General features: G+C 39.8%; 1 protein-coding gene across 2 annotated transcripts; it reads right to left on the bottom strand.

The window, feature by feature from the left end:
* Positions 1-2,813: 2,813 nt before the first annotated feature.
* On the bottom strand, positions 2,814-19,668 carry LOC134625461 (immunoglobulin lambda-1 light chain-like). Of its 2 annotated transcripts, XM_063470680.1 has the most exons (4): positions 17,078-17,117; positions 16,665-16,994; positions 3,973-4,002; positions 2,814-3,264 (listed from the first exon to the last, which is right to left on the bottom strand). In XM_063470680.1, exons 1-4 carry the CDS (start codon positions 17,115-17,117, stop codon positions 2,942-2,944), a joined length of 723 nt encoding a protein of 240 aa, XP_063326750.1. In that variant the 3' UTR covers positions 2,814-2,941. The 2 variants fall into 2 exon arrangements, with proteins under 2 accessions (XP_063326750.1, XP_063326752.1); XM_063470682.1 differs by lacking the exons at positions 16,665-16,994; positions 17,078-17,117 and adding an exon at positions 19,348-19,668.
* Positions 19,669-20,540: the final 872 nt, after the last annotated feature.

Here is a 20,540-nt window from a genome sequence, read left to right on the forward strand (position 1 = left end):
CCCCCAGCTGACGACACTTGAAGCTGGCTGGGCTCCTCCGAACCCCCAGCTGACGACACTTGAAGCTGGCTGGGCTCCTCCGAACCCCCAGCTGACGACACTTGAAGCTGGCTGGGCTCCTCCGAACCCCCAGCTAACGTGGCTTGAGACTGGACGGGCTCCTCGGGCCCTCCAGTGGAAACAGACACTGAGGCAGCAGGTACGCAGACCTCTGCCGGTGTGGACACTGGTTGGAACTGAGCAGCACAGTGGCTAGACTCAGGCAGCAACAGTGGGATGCAGACCTCAGAGGGCTGAATGTGTTCCCCAACACGCTCAGCAGAGGACGGAGGCGGACGGGTGAACTCACTTGAGCTCTCAGGGGGCGCTGAGAGCCGAGACTGCTCTGGTGAGTTCCCCAGTGAAACTGCTGGCGCTGGCGTCTTGACCTCTAGGGGTCCAGAGTCAGCTGGTGAGCGACACCCAGCCTCTGGGGAGGCCCTAGAGGGAGTAACCGTCTCTGAGGTGGCCAGCTTAAGAGAACCAGCAGATGTAATGGTGAGGTGTGTTCCCTGCTTGGAATCAGACGGTGAGGATGGTGACTGAATGAGCGGGTGGGTAGGCTGCTGAACTGGTGGTAACTGAGGGCGGCGTGGCTGCTGACTGAACTGAGGGCGGCGTGGCTGCTGACTGAACTGAGGGCGGCGTGGCTGCTGACTGAACTGAGGGCGGCGTGGCTGCTGACTGAACTGAGGGCGGCGTGGCTGCTGACTGAACTGAGGGCGGCGTGGCTGCTGACTGAACTGAGGGCAGCATTACAGGCCTGGCATTTGACTGGGATGGAAGTGAGGACGGGATAAAGGAGCGGACACGGTCATAAACTTGGAACGAGGATTCAGAACAGGCAGTCTTAGAAGCTCCGAGCATGGGCAAGACGGGGAAATCATGGTTATTCTCAGTAGAAACACAAAAAACAGCCCCAGAAACCACAGTCACAGAAGCAACAGAGTCAACAAAAGCGTCCCTTTCACTCACCACAGCCGGCTGCTCTGACATTGTGAATTCCGGCTGTGGGGTGCCGCGCCGACGGCGTGAACGTCGCTTCCTCCGTGGAGACGGCTCCGACAGGCCGGGAAACTCCTCATCCGGCGGTACGGACGGCACGTCCTCCGTGGAAGCGAGCGGGCGAGCAGTGACGGCGGGGGGGTGAAGGTGTAGTTCGTGGAGAATGAAGTTTTGAACGAGCGGGTGGAGTGAGTCCAGTAGCCAGGGATAATCGGAGATAAGCTGTTGTAGCTTGTCCTCCACAGCATAGAGAAACGCTTCTCCCTCATGCTTTAGCCACAGGTTGATTAACTTGGTAGCTGAGTCCGTTATGAGCTTTCGAAGCTCCGTGGGTGGGGTGAATGCCGCTGGATCCATATCTGGCTGGTCCGTACTGTCACGGCGAGTGAGAGGAGCCGTGTGGAAATTAAAGGAGGATCCAAACGCAGGCACTTGTACAGGTGAGAGGGTGGTTTATTAAACACAAAAGAAATGGACAAAACAGCAAACGGAGAACTGAACTATACTGGGTTAACTAAACTACGGAGCCTGAACAAGAGCACAAACCTGAACACGAATAACAGCGAGCAGAAGACGGAATGATGGTTGACGGCAGGGAAACACACAGAATGAAACAGGGTGGATACGCAGACGGACCAGCAACAACAATGACTAAAGACGTGACTTAAATACACACAGGTGGTGGACACAGCTGGGAGTAATTAACAAGACGAGACAGAGGTAAAACTGAACACACTCACATGAGACGCAGACCTTCACAATAAAACAGGAAACAAGAACACTACACCAAGACGCAGACCTGACACTGAGAAACAGACGGAAAATGACCCACACCAAAACATGAGAACACAAATCCTAAATATCAATAAACAGAAACATGGAACTCAAATAACAGACATCATCATAATCATCACCACAACAAGAGAACAATAAAACAATCCCAGATGCAAAATAAACCAAAGCATAATAAACTCAAGATACTGGGTCCAACAGACCCAGAACCGTAACATCATGTGTTATGGTCCTGGGTCTTCTGCATAGTGTTTTGTGTTTTTCATTCAACTTCTGTTCTTGTTAGATATTACCTACTGGTTAAATGTAATGGTTTTAATGTTCAATGCAAAACAACGAATGACAACAGAAATATGCAAAAAGGTTTAGTTTCATAACTGGACTTCATTTAGTGTTCTTTAACAGTAAGTAAGTTAGGTTTAGGCACTGTAGGTACCATACTCAGCTGTCTCTGAATGATCAAATGATATGAACTGAAACATTTCCAGTAAACAGCAGGTCCATTTTATTTTACAGGGAGCTTATTTGCCATTTACTTGAGTTACTAAGACCTGCAGGTGCATCCTGGACACAAAGAAACAGAAAAACAGAGAGGTGATGCTTCACTAACCGAGAGTGAAGATTCATTTGCAAATCTACAACCAACATTTTAAACCAGTGACACTTACCCTCTCTGTTACTCATGAAGAATTATTAAATGATGCTCTCTAGTGTTCAAATATTACTTTGTCTGTATGTCAGAATATACTTATGTTTAAACTATGGGAGCAACACAATTGAAAATGTGCTTATGGGTGGGTTTTTTTTCCCTCGGTGTGCTTCTCTCTAAAATGTAACTGTTAGTTTTAATCACCTTAAATTTATGTTAGTGCAAAACAGTGACTCAATTTCCCATTTACTCACAAGAAAACACATTTTTAAACCAATGCTTTTATTAATTTAATGCAAAATATGAATTCCTGAAATTACTTGTTAAAAACCAGCAAATGAATACATGACTTAAACCTTTTGCATTATTCAGATTTCTAACATGTAAAGACTGTAATGAGCAAACAGCAGTAAAGCAGTAAAGAAGCAGATTTTAAATGCAAATTCTGGTCCTCGACTATTCAGTGGAACAATCTGACTTCTTGATGGTTTTCTCTGAAGTCTGTGAGCCCAAAGACACTTTACATGTATAAACCTTATCCATGTTCCAGTCTGATGTCTGGATGGTCAGAGAGCTGCTGATTTGGTAAGTCTGGTCTGGTCTCTGAACAGCAGTGCTGGTAGAGATCTCACTGCTCACTGGACTCCCACCAGCCAACCAGCTCACATCTGCAAAAGGCACAGACTGACTGGACAGACAGACCAGAGAAGCTGTGTTGGACTGGAGCTCAGCACTGGATGGAGGGAAGACTGTCAGGACAGGAGGAGGGAGGCTGGAACCTGAAAATACATGAAGGACATTCAGAGAACAAAAAAAGATAAATAAAAGAAAGAAGGAAATTGGAAATTAAGTCATAAAACCAGAAGAAATCAAGAAGAGTCAATATGAAATAAACATAACATTTGATATGAAGTTAGAAGAAAACAAAACTAATGTACAATGTCAAAATATATGGATCCAACATATTGTTTGAATTTCTTTTTATATTTTTACCAAATAAAATATGATTAGTTACTGTTTAACTTACAATGTAAGATGTCTTTGATTTAATTCTACAGGTTTCAGCATAACATGTCAGCTAATGTGGGTAATTTTCTTTCACGTCAAAAAAAAAGTGTACAGCCAGGTTCTAATCACTTCAAAGTAATTTTTAACTTCAGTAACACTGTTAACTGCTATTGAAGAAAGCAAAATGATGCCTGTGTATGTTTTTCAAATTAACCTAAATATAAATTAAAACATTATGGGAATAATAAGAGTGAACAACAACATATTTCACACCATTTTCAGAAAACTGGTTTGACACCATTTCACATTTTTTAAACATAAGTAATTCATGTCTCCTGTATATGAGACAACCTGAAACTATTTCAGATTGTACAAAATCATAAAAAATGATGCTGAACAAGAAACATATTGAATTAAGTAGTCATCAGCAGGTTTTTGCAATATCTCCCTTCTTTTATAATCAGTTAAAAAGCACTTACTTGTCACAATCAGCTTGGTGCCTTGTCCGAATACCACAGTGATTCAGTTTGTATACATGGCTGTACAAAAACCTCCTGACTGTCACTGATGAGGGGAGAGGAACTGAAACATCCTGTAGACACCAACTTTCACTGTCAACATCTCATTCACTTCATCAATGTTTGTATTTTATAACTGTGTCTCTCTCTGTGTGTAGTCATGTTTATTCCTTCATGTCACTTGTTTTGTGTAAGATTTAATAAAGTCCTCATTATTGGTCAGTATTAATCAAGGCTATACTGTCTCTCAATAAGATTTTGGCCACAGTCTGCTTCGCTATGAACCAGATTTATTGGGAGAGTCTTCCAATGTCTGACAGAAACTCACTGATTGATTGATCAGTGATGATTGATTGATGATTGATAATAGACTTGAAATCAAAGTTTGGTCAGGATTTAGATGTTAATCTGCCTGAGGATGCTGCTGAAAAGGCAGTTGAGCTGTGAGAATGATAAAATCTTAGAACTGAGAAGAAGAACCAGGAACCTGTTTGTACCAGCTGACATAAAAGCTTTCAGCTTCTTTAATGTTGTATTTGAGCATTTTAAAAAATGAGCAATCCAATGTTTAATAAGACATTATCTGGAGGTTGTATGTTACTCTGCATTTTCTTGATTGGACTCTACTCAAGTGAATGAGTCTAAGGAAGCATATGTACTGCTCAAGAGGTTTGTAACACATTGTGAACAACTGTGATATGTACAGTGTCTTCTATTTCTGCGAACTTGATAGTTAAATGATAATTAATGTTTGATGAGGACGTAGAGTTAAATCGTTCTGAGGAGAATCTTGTTTCAAAGCTTTCGAGCTGTCAGAATGGAGAAATCTTGGACCATACAGATGATCTTCTCCAGGAACTTATTTATACAGCTAACAGAATTCCTATTATCTCTCTGAATGTTGCAGTTGAGAACAGCTTGTTGAAAACTTTGTACTTAAGTTCAGTAAGTATTTGTACTTGGTTACTTCCCACCTCTGGGGACAGAGAACCTGTTCCAAAGCCAAGTGAGCTGCCAGAATGAAAACTGAGGAACCCCTCCAGGAAATGGTTTAGACCATCTAACATAATTGAACCATGTTGCAGCTGAGAAAAACTTCTTGAACTGGAGAAACCTTGTGGACAGCAGGTATCTAGATAAACACTACCGCTGTATTAACATGTGCCAACAAATACAGAAAGAACATGTGTGAAATGTCTTTCTCCAAAAAGATGGGCCTTGAAACAGATGAGAAGAACGTCTTACACTTTAGAGAAGTGATGAGAAAGCAGACAGTCCCCAGCATGTTGTCAGTGTGAGGTGTAAACATCCTTTACTATTCAGCTGAGATGTGAAAACGATTGTTGTGATAAGAGAAGCAACAGATAAGATGCAATTTAGCTGCTTTTTTTAGTTCATATGAAACATTTTTAAACCTCATTATGCAACTTTATCACTATACATTTAGGTTGATTAATGTCATTTACTGCAGCTAGAATGTGACAGTTATCATAGTTTTAGGAAACCGTTTGTCAAATTGCTGTTATTTAAAAACACGCACACATAATAGGTTTAATTGTGTTAGATGCACATAATTTAAAATGCACATAATTGTGTACATATATATGGCAATTTGTGTTGTTGGTGGTCATACTCCTCGATATTTTATACTTTCAGTGATGAATGTAAAAATATATCAAAACAAGTAATTCAGTATTTATTAGCAGACTGTCTGAAGTTGTTGAGTTTTCATTGATGAACAATAAAATAAAAAATAAAAAATAACAACAAACACACTATTTGAAGGTGGTGGGTTTAAACTGAGTTTGTTGAATGGGTCTATTGTCAGCATGTGGAAAAAAAAAGCATCAAAAAGCAGAAGTATCAGTGGGGAGGTTTTTGTCACAGTGTAAATCACTGTGATAGAGCAGAGTTAGAGCTGTCCCATGTCTTACAGTAATAGACTGCAGAGTCTCCCTCCTCCACATTTTTGATGATCAAACGATAATCTGTTGTTGACTGATGAGTGGATGTGAATTTTGGAGCAGAGAACCCAGAGCCATAATTTGGAGAACCCCAGCCATGATAAAACCTCACTACATGCTGAGGAACTCCTCCTGGAATCTGTTTATACCAATAGACAGTGTTATCAACAGTCCCCAGGTTACAGTCCATGGTGGCTGTCTCTCCTTTCCTCACTGATAGAACAGGAGGTTTCTGTGTTACCACTGTCACACCACTCACACCTGCAAACAACAAGAAGACATGGAGTCAAGAGAAACACAAGCACATATGAATCCAACAAATAACTACTAATCTGAAGTATAAATGAGGTTCCATACATGTTAGAGCAGTGATGAGAGCACAGAGAGTCACCAGCATGTTGTCAGTGTGTGTTGAGACCTGTGACTTGGAAAGAGATTGCACTGCTTCTGTAGGAGGAGACGAGGTGTGAACCATTAAATATGTGACAGAAACTCAGAGAGACTGACAGGAGGAGGAGCTAAATCTGCATAGTTTGCGATGTTTGGGTAATTTATGTTCAGTGGAGGGTAATTCTATTGTTCTATTAATAAATATTGCTAATTGTGATGTCTCCCTCTTCTCCCTTAAAATTGTGCTACTGCATTTTATTATGATAAATTATTTGCTATGTCTCCTGGGTGGGGTGTTCCAGGCATGTCTGACTGGGAGGATTCCCCGGGGCAGACCCAGGATATACATATCTCTCGGCTCGCCTCAGAACACCTTGATGTTCCTCCAGAGAAGATGGAGGAGGTCGGGGGTCTTCTGCTTAAGCTGCTGCCCCCGTGACCCAGCCTCGGACAAGTGGAAGAAGATGTATGTATGGAAGGATGGTTGCTATGTCCTTCAGGTTTATTACTGATGCTTTTACCATTACCAGTTTTTATGTTTGGACAAAAAAAACCCATCAGAATCCCGCTATCCCCTACAGTTACCTGCTATAATTACATAATCAACAACCTTGAAATGTATGAACTTCTCTGGAAATTCACATGAAACCGGAGTGTTTAGGGTTAGGAGAACATTTGATAAAATGTTACGCCATTTATGAATATTGAACAACTGAATAAAGAGTTCAAAAAAAGAGAATAATTTTAGTACTAGGACTGTGTGGGCTCCTTTTTTTGTTGCAAACTTGAGCCACATGGTATTTTGTGGTATTTCTCACAAATGAAATCACTGTGATACAGGCGTTTTCATATAGTTCCCCTGATTCACAAAAACAAATACCAGCATCGTTCATCCACATCTTCAGAGTTAAACACAACGATTAGAGGACTGACTAATTTGCATTTACTAAAACATTTTAGTTTTAGACACTCAAATTCATTTTTGTATTCACATGTTTTGTTCTACAATTAATGGTTGGAAATGTTAACTATTCGGAATTCATAAAAGCTGTAGTGTCACTCAGTTGTGTTTTGTTTGTTTTTTGTCTCAGTATTCATGATTGTCTTATGTTCTACTTGTAACACAGTAAGGGGAATTGTTGAAAAGAATATATAAATGGGCCAATAGGTTCGCCTACAGGAGGACAGGGGTGTGTTTAAATGAGACAGAGAGACATGAATGTAACTCAAAAGAACCAGCCAACTTTAGTGAAATAAACCATAAGGTTGACAAGCACAGGTTAAAGACACTTTACAATGGTAGAAAGGAAACTTACAAAAAGAAAGAAAAGTAAAACACAAACTACTAAAACAATGACTTGGCCAAGTGTTACTTTTGGTTTTCAATGTTCAGGTTTCAATGTTCGGGTTTCAATGCTCGGGTGCACCCTAGTAATCTGACTCCTTAACTCATATAGAAACAGATTACACAAATCCAATGTACATTCAAATGAAAATCTCACACTCTCTTCACATGTGGAGAATGTTCTACACAACAGCTTATTATTTAAAGTCCCAAATAAAAAATGTCCAAGGGGTAAAGTCCAAAAAATTCCCATTGTGTGAAAGAAAATAGGGGTGAGAGAATGTCAGTCAGTGGTCTCATGTATAACCAGCTATGTGTGAAAGTGTGAGTGATACAGTCCTACCACACTGCAAGGTGCAGCAGATCATCAAGTGGAAAAGAAGCAAATCTCAGTCTCTCTAAGGCTACGTTCACACTGCAGGTCTTAATGCTCAATTCCGATTTTTTGATCAAATCCGATTTTTTTGTCTGCTTGTTCACACTACACATAAAATGCAACAGCAAACATGCTGCAGTGTGAACGGTTCACGGCCCTCAAAGCGACCCGCATGCCCAAAAGAAGCACAACACGCTCTGTCTACGGAAGTAAAAATGGCGGCTACAGAGCGAGTAGGTGTTGTTGCAGCAGTTTGTCAATTTATGCAATGTCGTAACCGACAGAATCTTGACAAATTAATCAGAGAAAGGAGGACGCTGAGAAAAAAGAGAGTCCGTGCTTTAACAATGGCCTTGTTTGGAGCAGTGGCTGCTACCTCTGTGCAGAGGTATATGTGGACACGGAGTCGGAACCAGGAGTGGTGGGATTGGGATGTGAGAGGCTTCACTGACACGGAGTTCATCCACAATTTCAGGATGTCAAGACAAACATTTGAATATCTCTGTCAGCTCCTTTCAACAAGAATGCTTAGACAGGATACTCATCTCTGCCAATCCATACCTGTGAGCAAGCGCGTTGGAATCGGGCTGTATTGGCTGGCAACAGGCGCATGTTATCGGACCATGTCAAACCTGTTCGGAGTTGCCAAATCCAGTTTGTTCCATCGTCCATGAATTTTGCTTTGCAGTCCGCTATGTCCTCATGCCTGAGTACATTAAATGGCCTCGAGGAGATGACCTGATACAAGTTATTGAAGGCTTCAGACAGCGATGGGGGTTCCCACAGTGTGCCGGAGCAATAGATGGGAGTCACATTCCCATCACTGCTCCTGAGGACAATCACTGTGATTATTTTAACCGCAAAGGCTGGCACTCTGTCATCCTTCAGGGCATCGTCGACCATCAATTCTGGTAAGCATACTATGATCTACTAATTATGAAAAATTGAAAGGAAATAAACATGCATTTGAATGGCTCAAACGTATATACAGAGCTGGACAAAAAGTAGTCGGCTAAAGAATTATGCAAGTAGCTGTTTGATCATAAGTGTGATGAACATTTTGTGTTGTTTTCCTTCAGTCTCTCTGTTTTCTCCTAATTACCCACATCATTCCTGCTTCCAGTAATCGGTTTCCCTATGCATTTAAACTCACTTGTTTTTTTTTATGTAACATATTTTTAAATGATTACTATTAAATAAATGAGTGATCCTTTATAAATTGTCATAAGTAATCAACTGTTGCTCAATGTAGTAGTGAACTGTTACTTTTACAAGTAAAACTACTCTTAAAAGGTAAAACTTATACTACCCACCTCACAGATTTCATATATTTTATTAAAATATATTGCATTTTCTGGCACCCATACCCAGACCAAAAAGTATTGTTTGACTGATGGCCCGTAATATAAAGACTTTTTTTGGACTTTACATTTCGCAATTTTGCCTTAAGTTATGAATTTATTTTGCTGTTTACATATGTCCTGATAATTATCCTCATTGCTGTTTTAGAGAAGAGCAGTGCTTCAAAGTATACTTGCAGATTTCTGTCAGAATCTGCAGATTTACAGTAGAAATAAAATGTTCATGTTTCTCCAACGTTGTCTTCCCAACAGTTTCACTAACATCTACACTGGATGGCCAGGAAGCGTTCACGATGCCAGGGTTCTCAAAAATTCTGAGATATACACAATGGCAGAGAGAGGGGAGCTATTTCCACCAGTCAGTATCTTTGAACACAGTGAATTGTAATTAAAATTATTTTACCATTCTTCCTTGTTCATGTGTGTCACCTTGTATTCACATAATCTTAGGTTACAGAAGAAATCATGGGTGTTGAAGTTCCAGTCATGCTGCTCGGTGACCCTGCATATCCCCTGCGAAGCTGGCTGCTGAAGGGATACGCAGATACAGGAACCCTAACTGAAGAACAACAATACTTCAACCAGAGACACAGTAGAGCCAGGATGACAGTGGAGTGTGCATTTGGCCGACTTAAGGGTCGGTGGAGGTGCCTTGGGAAACGTCTTGATGTGGACATCCACACTGTTCCCACAATAATAGCTGCATGCTGCACACTCCACAATGTGTGTGAAAAACATGGTGAAGCCTACAATGAAACTGATAACGCTGATTTGCGTGATTCTAGAGGTACCGAAGGAGGCATCTTACCAGATGTTCAGTCAATAAGAATCAGAGAGGTGCTGACCCAATTTTTTCATAGTCAACGTTAGGGCACAAAAGCCATGGTTTCATCTCACTGTCAATAAATTTGAGTTTGATGTTTAAGTGATGCATTCACAAAATTTAAAGTAAAGCATTCAAAGTTATTTTTTTATGGAAAATATTTATTTTGACGTGTGTAACATGTACACTTCTTCCTCTGTGTACTGAAATTGCAATGTTGTTTGTCTCAAAACATATAAGTTTGCATATGAAAAGCACAAATTAAATCTGAAAGACCCACTGTCCTTCAGCAGTACTGAAAATCTCTAACAACAAATATAAAGCATTTTTGGATGCAACGATAAATAACCAACATTTTGCATTGAAGGTAAAGCCCCTCCAAAACAATATTAACATAACATTAACTGAAATATTTTTGGAGTATCCATTTAAAATACATTAAGTGAACCATGTGCAAAACTTGCTTTTTATAACATTTAAACTAATGCCTTAAAGTAGTTTAATCCTGTTCATCTGGAGGAGGGTAGGATGACGTAAAGGCCTGGTTAAAGGATGCATGCTGAGCCTGGTCTCGAGGGTTTGGTCGTTCTGGTCTAAAGGGCTGACCCAGATTGTGAGATGGTGGAAGGGCATTACCAAAAGGAAGAGGTTGAGCTAAATCTTGTTGGAAAGACAGAGACTGATTGGACATCTCAAATGGTGGAGACTGAGTTGAAGCCATGGGGTATGGAGTAGAATGGATGAGTGAAGACTGTGTTGGGCAGTAAAGATGTGGAGCCTGTACTGCCTGCTGGTAGAAAGGTGGTTGTTCGCGTGTGATGAGCTGGGTCAACATGGAGAGCACTTTAAGATCGTCCTCATGCTGAGCTGCTTGCATCTTCAACAGAAGCTCCGACTCATCATTCTTCAAGGCGCTTGTAATCTTGTCCGCAAATATTTCCAAAGTTGACTATCTTTGACTTTCTCTTCCTGCTCTTGGCAGATGTATCTGTAAAGAGAATAGTTGTTTGTGTTACTTCAACCAAAGGATAATTTTTATGTTTGAAGGATAGAGGGAATTTCCATATGTAGTTCTGGTACACACCTTGGAGAAATTAGAACATCACCATAACAGTACAGGTCAGAAATTTAGACTGTGGGGTATTTGATCATTTGAGTCAAATCATGGTTTTTATTTAGAAAACATTGTACAATCTACAGTATGTCTTACATTACAATCTCACCCCTCTCACTAACAAAATGAGTAGTATTAATTAAAAGATATGTGTGCTTTATCCATGCTTAGGCATCTAGAGTAAAATTTAACTCATTAGTTTGCCTTGTGAGGTCTCAACATGACACTTTACTTTGAAAAAACGTTTTTATTCTAATGGGATGATGAAAAGTTTGCAACAACAATGTTCTTTATTTAATATATGGGTTACTTACTTCGGGTTTGTGCATTCTTCTTTATGGAATTATCTGCACTCACTGCAGATGAAGAACTTTCGTCTGATGCAGAATCAAATGTCAGTGACACAGGAGTATCTTTTCGAAAATACAATCATACAACCTATTAAAAAGTTATGTACATGGTTATAGCTGATGTAGTTCAGCCTTCATTTAGAATTACGCTATTTCTGTCTTATAGAATGTTTTCAATTTTTGTTCAGTAATTTATTCAGTTCTGTTATGTGTTTAGACATGTGTTATACAGTACGTTTAATTAGGGCTGTGCGATATGATCAAAATCTCATATCCCGATATTAAGACATCTATCGTCCGATAACGATATAAATCACAAAAATGTAACATTTTCTGTAAATTTTGTGAATCTCGGGCAGCTCGACTTGCGTGAAGTGTTTCCAGCTGGGCGTCGCGTACCTGGAGTCCAGTGTTTTAACTGATGCATGAAACTATACATTTTTAGACATAGGTTGTAAGGCTGCCGTTTTCTTTGTGAGTATTTATTACACAGCGTGCTGCGGGGAAAAGCCTGTTCTAACGTTTGAGTCTAAGGTTTATTTTTTAGCACCTGGCGGCTCTTGTTTTGCTTCTCATCCGTAAATACTCTGCATCTTTCACGTGATTCAGTTTATTTTGAAAAGTCTCAACAGGATCTTGAGCTTTATTGTGAAAGGTTTATGTGGAAAATAAACAAGCGGTGGTTTTACCGTCGTTGCTAACTACAACGCATAAAAACAAGCGCTTGTCTGTCTGTAGTGTGGTTATATTAAATATAAGAGAAAGAGAGAACTTTAGGAAATTAATATAGCCACTACAGTGACCATCAAAATAATGAAAAAATATTGCGACACCACGAAACAAACGATAGCGTAAAATGCAACGATAGACGTTTTTAAATCGTCATCCGATATATATCGTTATATCGAACAGCCCTACGTTTAATGTAACGTTACTTGTACTCAGTTTTATTCTCCACACATGACTACAACAAGGTACAAGTTAGCCTACCTTTTTCACTGTTGAGGCTGGAAGCTGGACTGGCGCTAGCCCCTGGACTTTCAGGCTCCTCTTCAGCTGTTTCAGTGGAGCTATCGATCAGCTCTATTGGCTGACAGCTGGGTTTGTCCCCCAAAATACGGTCAAGCTCATCATAAAACGGGCAGGTGACTCGACCACGTCCGCTTCGTTTGTTTATATCTTTAGCTTCTTTAAACTTGGCTCTGAGGCTCTTGATTTTCCTCTGACACTGTAGCCATGTTCGCCTGTGCCCTCGTTCAATCATTTCTTTGGCAATACACTCGAACACAGCCCGGTTACGATATGACCCTTCAAGTTTAGCTTGGATAGAATTGTCTCCCCATATGCTAATCAATTCCGCAACCTCAGTTTCGGTCCATTGACTCGCTCCGTCTCCAGTTTCCGCCGCCATGCTTTTTTGGTTTGTCTTCTCTGGCGCTGATAATTGGCGTCTGTCTCGTGTCAGTGACGTAAAAGACGGATTTAATGCGACCTGACCGTTCACACAGCAGTCGCTTTCTAAAACATCGGATACGTATCGGATTCAGGACCACATACGAAAGTGACCCAGATCGGATTTGAAAATATCGGATTTGTGCCGTTCACACTGTCATACCGTGATCGGATATGGGTCGCATAGGGTCGAAAAAATCGGATTTGATGCGCTTTCGCCTGCAGTGTGAACGTAGCCTAAGTCCAGGTGGGAAGGCTCGCCATCTATTTCACTGGAGGAATCCACCTCAGGAACAATTCAGCATACAAAAAAAAACCTGACCTGTCAACAGACAGGGTCAGAAGAGCAATTCAAATATTAATTATACTGTTCTAGCTATAATTCACAACTTAGGATTTTGTTGAAATCACATTCAACATCAATTTGCAATTAAAATACTCAAATTTGCAAAAATAAAACATCTCTCTTACACAAACTACGCATTACTGCAATATATTGTCAATATTCTTATTTGTACATTGCAAAACACTTCTTCAAATAAAATATGAAAACATTACAACTTATAACCAAACTAAGTAAAGGTATTGCATATGCAACAGTTTTTAATCAATTCAGATAAATTCAGTTTCTCAACGATAAAATGTGAAACAGACGTGAACTAACTGAGACATACAACATGTGCTCACCGATGTCAGTGCATCACGGCCGAAGACAATGGTATGGTGTCTCTCGGTCGCAAAATGCGGGGCTCTAAATAACGTAACAGGACATGTTGTTTTTCTCTTTAATAACAGTAATACGACGTGAAGGAAAATAAACATACGTTGCGCTTCAACTGTTACCTTACTTCTGGAAGCAGATTGAGATGAACTTTCAGGCAGTTGATAACAACTAGAGCTAATGAAGGCTAACTGTTTAGCTCCACGCGGTACTTTCTAAAGTCGCCAGAAAACTGCAGCATTCGCCTGTTTACTCACTGTGGCTACTTTTAACATGAAAGGTAGCTGATAACCAGTGAACTTATGTGCAGCACAGTTGGTTGCAACTTATATCTAATACTTTTTCCAGCTCAAAAGCTTCAGTCTCTCTTTTCTCCTGCCAGCACGCGACTACCTCCACACATAGCAGCGAACACAGAGCAGGTGGGTGGGACACGCAGCGGCAGGCTGCTTTCCCATTGGCCAAAGCATACTGGGACCTGTGCATTCTGATTGGTTGGGCAGGCTGTCCATCTCTCTTCATATCAGTCCTTAAAGTGCTACCCTCATTTTATGTGGGTTACACCCTCAATAGAGTCTATGTTTTAGTGCAGTACAATGCTTAGTCTCCTCCTTTTAACTCTAAATCAACGTCTAATTATGATGTCGAATTTAGTCGGTCTGAGGAGAATCCTGTTACAAAGTAAGTGCATTGTCCTTATTGAGAAACTCTCTACATGCTGAGGAGCTCCATCAGAGACTTGAATCATTACAGGCAGTTTCTTGAACAGTTTTAGTTTAAATGCAAATGTCCTTATCGTCACACATCACACATTTTCTTCATTTCTTACATTTAATGCTGCTGGATGTATGTTTATAACTATTTAAAAGTTGAGTCTGGTGTCTAAATTTATATTACTTATACCTACATGCATACAATGTAGATCTGCTTTTTTGTATATGATTTTGCATATGAGTACATGTTGGCTGAATAACGTGGATTTTCCCCTGTTTGCTTTGTTCATGATTTCAATGATAAATATTAAAAGAAAAAATGAACAAACAAATAACACACTATTTGAAGGTGTGTTTGTTAGAGGTGTCTTTTATCAGGTTGTAAAAGAGCATCAAAAAGCGGAAGTATCAGTGAGGAGGTTTTTGTCACAGTGTGAATCCCTGTTAGCAGAGCTGTCCCATGTCTGACAATAATAGACTGCAGAGTCTCCTGTCTCTGCCTGTTTAATTATGAACTAGGAATCAATATTTGATGAGGATTTAGAGTTGAATTTGTCTGAGGAGAATCCTGTTCCAAATTCAAGTGAGCTGCCAGAATAGTGAAAACTTTCTGAGGAACCCCTCCAGGAACTTGTTTATGCCAGTTAACATAATTCCCATCATATCTCTCTATGTTGCAGTTGAGAACAGCTTGTTGACCTGGAGAAACTGTGTGGACAGCAGGTGTTTGGGTCAACACTATCACTGCATCAACATCTGCCAATAAACATAGAAAAAGATGAGTGAAAGATTTACCTCAAAATACAAATTTTAAAATCAATAAGAACATGTTACACTTTAGAGCAGAGATGAGAGCACAGAGGGTCCCCAGCATGATGATAGTAGGTGGTGAAACTGATCCTGAAAGATGTGTACCGTGAATATTGCCTTTTTATAAGCATTATTGTTTCAATCTCAATGATTTCATATAATCTCCTTTGTATTTGGTCTTCAAAAACTAATATAAATGATTTAATCAGTGTATTTGTCACAGTACTGGGTCAGTATTTGTGTTTTAGGTTTTGGATTAATATTCTTTGATTACTGTTGTTCATGATTTTGGTTTCCTTTTAAGTTTTCAGTGATCTTAGTTCTCCCTCCCTTAGTGTTTATCTCAGCCTGTGTTTAGTCTCTGCTGCCGTGTTTTCTCTGCGCTGTTCCTGTGTTCATCGTTTCATGTCGAGTCACCCTTGTCTCTGTGTTCGTTCATCTCCTGTGTCTCCCCAGTCAGTCATGTCTCCCTGTGAGTGTTAGTTACCCTTGTCTCTGTGACCCATGTTCGCTCTGTCTTCACTGTCAGTTGGATTTTCGTGTCAAACCTGTGTCTTTTACTTTGATATTCTTGCATCCTTTGTAAATATTTCCAGTATGCTTCCTCCATGTCCCTGTGTGATTGCTCCCAGCTGTGCTCTCCTCCTGTGTCTTATCCCCTCGTTACTCCCTGTGTATTTAAGCCCTGTGTTTTCTTCTGTCAACAACCAAAAAAAGCAGAGAAATTCACTTATCTGTATATGTTTACATTCTCTTTCTGCCTCATGAACATGCTTCTGATGAACTAAAGCTGATTCAAAATAAAAATTCTCTGCACCTACCTGATCTGATCTGAGTTTGATGCAGTCTTGTTTTATTTTGACTGAATTTTAGTGAAGCATGAATTAGTGAAATTAATGAACTGTAATATAAAGAAGATTTGTGTGGTCTCATTTTTCTTCGTACTGTGGCTTGAAATCAGATTAACCAGTTAATATGTTGAGAATGTTTTTCATCAAACATGTTTTACAGCACAATAATATTAAAAGCTGATGATGTGAGGTTTTATGAGTGAATAATATGTGTATATTTTGGTCCTTTGTTTATTTAAAGTGAAAGTGGAAATAAATAAAGAAATACAATGAATACATTTAAAAGAGCAATGTTTAAGAACTAATTGTTTATATGGTGCACTGAGTACCCAAAAAGCAGAAGTAATAGTGAGGAAGTTTTTGTCACAGTGTAAATCACTGTGATGCGTACTCCTTAACAGAGGTGTCCCATGTCTTACAGTAATAGACTGCAGAGTCTCCCTCCTCCACATTTTTGATGATCAAACGATAATCTGTTGTTGACTGATGAGTAGATGTGAATTTTGGGGAAGAGAATCCAGAGCCATAGTATTGAGAACTCCAGTCATGACGAAACCTCACTACATACTGAGGAACTCCTCCTGGAATCTGTTTATACCACCAAGCAGGTTCATTAGTAACAGTCCCCAGGTTACAGTCCATGGTGGCTGTCTCTCCTTTCCTCACTGATAAAACAGGAGGTTTCTGTGTCACCACCGTCACACCACTCACACCTGCAAACAACAAGAAGACATGCACTCAAGAGAAACGCACTGACATTAGTATATATGTGTGCAATATAATTCAAAGTGGTTACATGTTAGAGCAGTGATGAGAGCACAGAGAGTCACCAGCATGATGTCGACATGAACGAAGAACTGATTTGAAGAAAAGGTGCTGGAGGAGCCATTTAATACAACTAACAGGAGGAGGAGCTGTGTCTCCTCCTTTCACCCTATTACATCATCATATTTTTTCCTTTTTTCTTCATTTGTTTCTTAATTAGCGTCATAATCTATATATTCTAATTGAAGCATAAAATCAGAAAAATGGGAAAATTATACCAAGGCCTCCAGAAGCACAAAGGGAATAATACCTTTATTAAAACTTCATTGGAAAACAACATTGACATTTCTCATTGACTTTGAGAATTGCTGCATCTCGTCTTCTGACACGAATCAATAGATGTGAACATATTTCTCCGGTGCTTGCTATCTTCACTGGCTCGCTGTTCACTTCAGAATTGATTTTAAAATTTTATTGTTGACTTACAAAGCCCTGAATTGACAGGCTCCGGGGTATTTGTCTGACCTCTTACAGCCTTGTGTGCCCTCTAGATCTTGTTGATCAAATAATCTTTTGCTTTTAAACATACCAAGGTCGAGGCTGGTTCACAGAGGCGATCGAGTGTTTGGGGTTGTAACGCCTAAACTGTAATATAAACTACACCAGGGGTAGGCAACTGCAAGCCTCGAGGGCCAGTGTCCTGCAGATTTTAGATATCACCCTGGGTCAACACACTTGAATCAAATGATTAGTTCATTACCAGGCCTCTGGAGAACTTCAACACATGTTGAGGAGGTAATTTAGCAATTTGAATCAGCCGTATTGGATCATGGACACATCTAAAACCTGCAGGACACTGACACTTGAGTCCTGCAGTTGCCTACCCCTGATCTACCCTTACACATCAGACAGGCTCCTACTGTCAATCTTTTTAAATCTCATATTAAAACACTTTTGTATTCATTGGCTTTTAATACAGTAAGAGAGTTATTTGATATTTATTTGGTATTTGGTGTTTGGTACTAATATTATAAGTTATTTGGTACTAGTTATTTTGTATTTTTACACAGCACTTTGGTCAACATTGCTGTTGTAATTAAATGTGCTATATGAATAAAAAAAACAACTAATGTTTAGACCATCTAACATAATTCAACCATTTCTCTGTGTTGCAGCTGAGAACACCTTCTTTACCTAGAGTGGACAGCAGGTATCTGAATAAACACTACCACTGCATTAGCATCTGCCAACAAACACAGAAAGAACATGTGTGAAATGTCTTTCCAAAAAGATGGGCTATGAAACAGATGAGAAGAACGTCTTACACTTTAGAGAAGTGATGAGAGAGCAGACAGTCCCCAGCATGTTGTCAGTGTGAGGTGTAAACATCCTTTACTAGTCAGCTGAGATGCGAAAAGAATTGTAGTGAGAAGAGAAGCAACAGATAAAATTTAATTTAGCTGCATTTTCACTTCATATGGAATATTTTTGAACTTCTATTTAAGTATCTATTTAGGTTGATTAATGCGATTTACTGCAGCTAGAATGTGACAGTTATCAGAATTTTAGACAATCATTTATCACATTGATGTTATTTAAAACACGTACATCATTGTGTACATATATGTGACAACTTGTGTTGTTGGTGGTCGTCATATTCCTTGATATTTTATATACTTTCAGTGATGATTGCTAAAATTTATTATTAAATTCCGTTCTTTGTATTCTTGAACGGCCAAGAAAGACACACGGCCCAAAGTGGTCAAACTCAAACCGTCATCTTTAATTTTACATATCCCGGGATATGGAGACTGAGCACACACAGAAACGCCTGCTCACAGCAGCCAGTCTCAGCAGTAACAGGAAGCCAGGTTATTTATGTACTCGCTCTCTACGTCACACACACTTTAAGTTTCGATCAAACACCCTACTTAGTTTCACTTTCTGGGTGCAGGTCCTATTTTCTCTGTCAAAGCATGCAGTTCCTGTCAGCCTGCAACCTAGTTTTACACTGAAGTCTGGGCCTCTCATAAAAAATTCTAATCAGCATTAAGATTATATATTTATTCCTTAACAGTATCAAAAAGAGTAATTCAGTGTTTATAAAAACACTCTCGAAAGTTGGTGAGTTTTCATTGAAGAACATTAAAAAAAAACAAAAAAAAAACAATAAACACATTATTTGAAGGTGGTGGGTTTACACTGAGTTTGTTGAATGGGTCTTTTGTCAGCATGTGAAAAAAGAGCATCAAAAGCAGAAGTATCAGTGGGGAGGTTTTTGTCACAGTGTAAATCACTGTGATACAGCATCATTGCTGTCCCATGTCTTACAGTAATAGACTGCAGAGTCTCCCTCCTCCACATTGTTGATGATCAAACGATAATCTGATCTTGACTGATGAGTGGATGTGAATTTTGGAGCAGAGAACCCAGAGCCATAGCCTGGAGAACTAGAGCTATGATAAAAATACAGCACAAACTGAGGAACTCCTCCTGAAATCTGTTTATACCACCGAGCAGCACTGCCAGTAACAGTCCCCAGGTTACAGTCCATGGTGGCTGTCTCTCCTTTCCTCACTGATAAAACAGGAGGTTTCTGTGTCAGCACCGTCACACCACTCACACCTGCAAACAACATGAAGACATGGAGTCAAGAGAAACACAAGCACATATGAATCCAACAAATAACTACTAATCTGAAGCATAAATGAGGTTCCATACATGTTAGAGCAGTGATGAGAGCACAGAGAGTCACCAGCATGTTGTCAGTGTGTGTTGAGACCTGTGACTTAGAAAGAGATAGTACTGATTCTGTAGGAGGAGAGGAGGTGTGACCCATTAAATATGACACTGAAACTCAGAGAGACTGACAGGAGGAGGAGCTAAACCTGCATAGTTTGTGATGTTTTGGGTAACTTATCTTTAGCAGAGGGTAATTCTGTTTTTGTATTAATAATTATTGGTGATAGTGATGTCTCCCTCCTCTCCCTTAAAATTGTGATGTTATATTTTATTATCATAAGTTGGTTACTATGTCCTTCAGATTTATTATTGGTGCTTTAACCATTAACAGTTTTTATATTGTAATAATTAGTCAACAAACAAAATGCATAACCTTTTGTGTAACGTCACATGAAACCAGAGTGGTTAGGGTTAGGAGAACGTTTTATAAAATGTTACGTCATTAATGAATATTGAACAACTGAACAAATTGTTCAAATACAGATCACTGTGATACAAACGATTCACAAAAGCAAATACCAGTTTCTCTCATCTACATCTTGAGAGTTAAACAATCGGATTATCACTGTGACACATATTATTGCAAACTGATGAAACTGAGCACCACTGTTACTAACACTTAGGATGCAACTCTTCTAATCCTGGTGCATAATGCTGGTGGTGAGTACCTGTTTGTACACAGGTGTGTACAAACAGGTACTCACACACATACACCATTGGTTGGCTGCTGCCTCTAAACATATCGTGATTTG

Source organism: Pelmatolapia mariae, linkage group LG4, assembly GCF_036321145.2.
Source record: "Pelmatolapia mariae isolate MD_Pm_ZW linkage group LG4, Pm_UMD_F_2, whole genome shotgun sequence".
NCBI lineage: Eukaryota > Metazoa > Chordata > Actinopteri > Cichliformes > Cichlidae > Pelmatolapia > Pelmatolapia mariae.

What these genes read in the sequence shown, in the direction of transcription:
- LOC134625461 (XM_063470680.1), bottom strand. Translation starts at nt 17,117, where the DNA reads ATGCTGGTGACTCTCTGTGCTCTCATCACTGCTCTAACAT. An exon ending in TCTCATCACTGCTCTAACAT is followed by an intron (nt 16,995 to 17,077) that starts GTAACCACTTTG and finishes TGTTGTTTGCAG; the next exon opens with GTGTGAGTGGTGTGACGGTG. An exon ending in CACCAAGCTGATTGTGACAA is followed by an intron (nt 3,265 to 3,972) that starts GTAAGTGCTTTT and finishes ATGTATTTTCAG; the next exon opens with GTTCCAGCCTCCCTCCTCCT.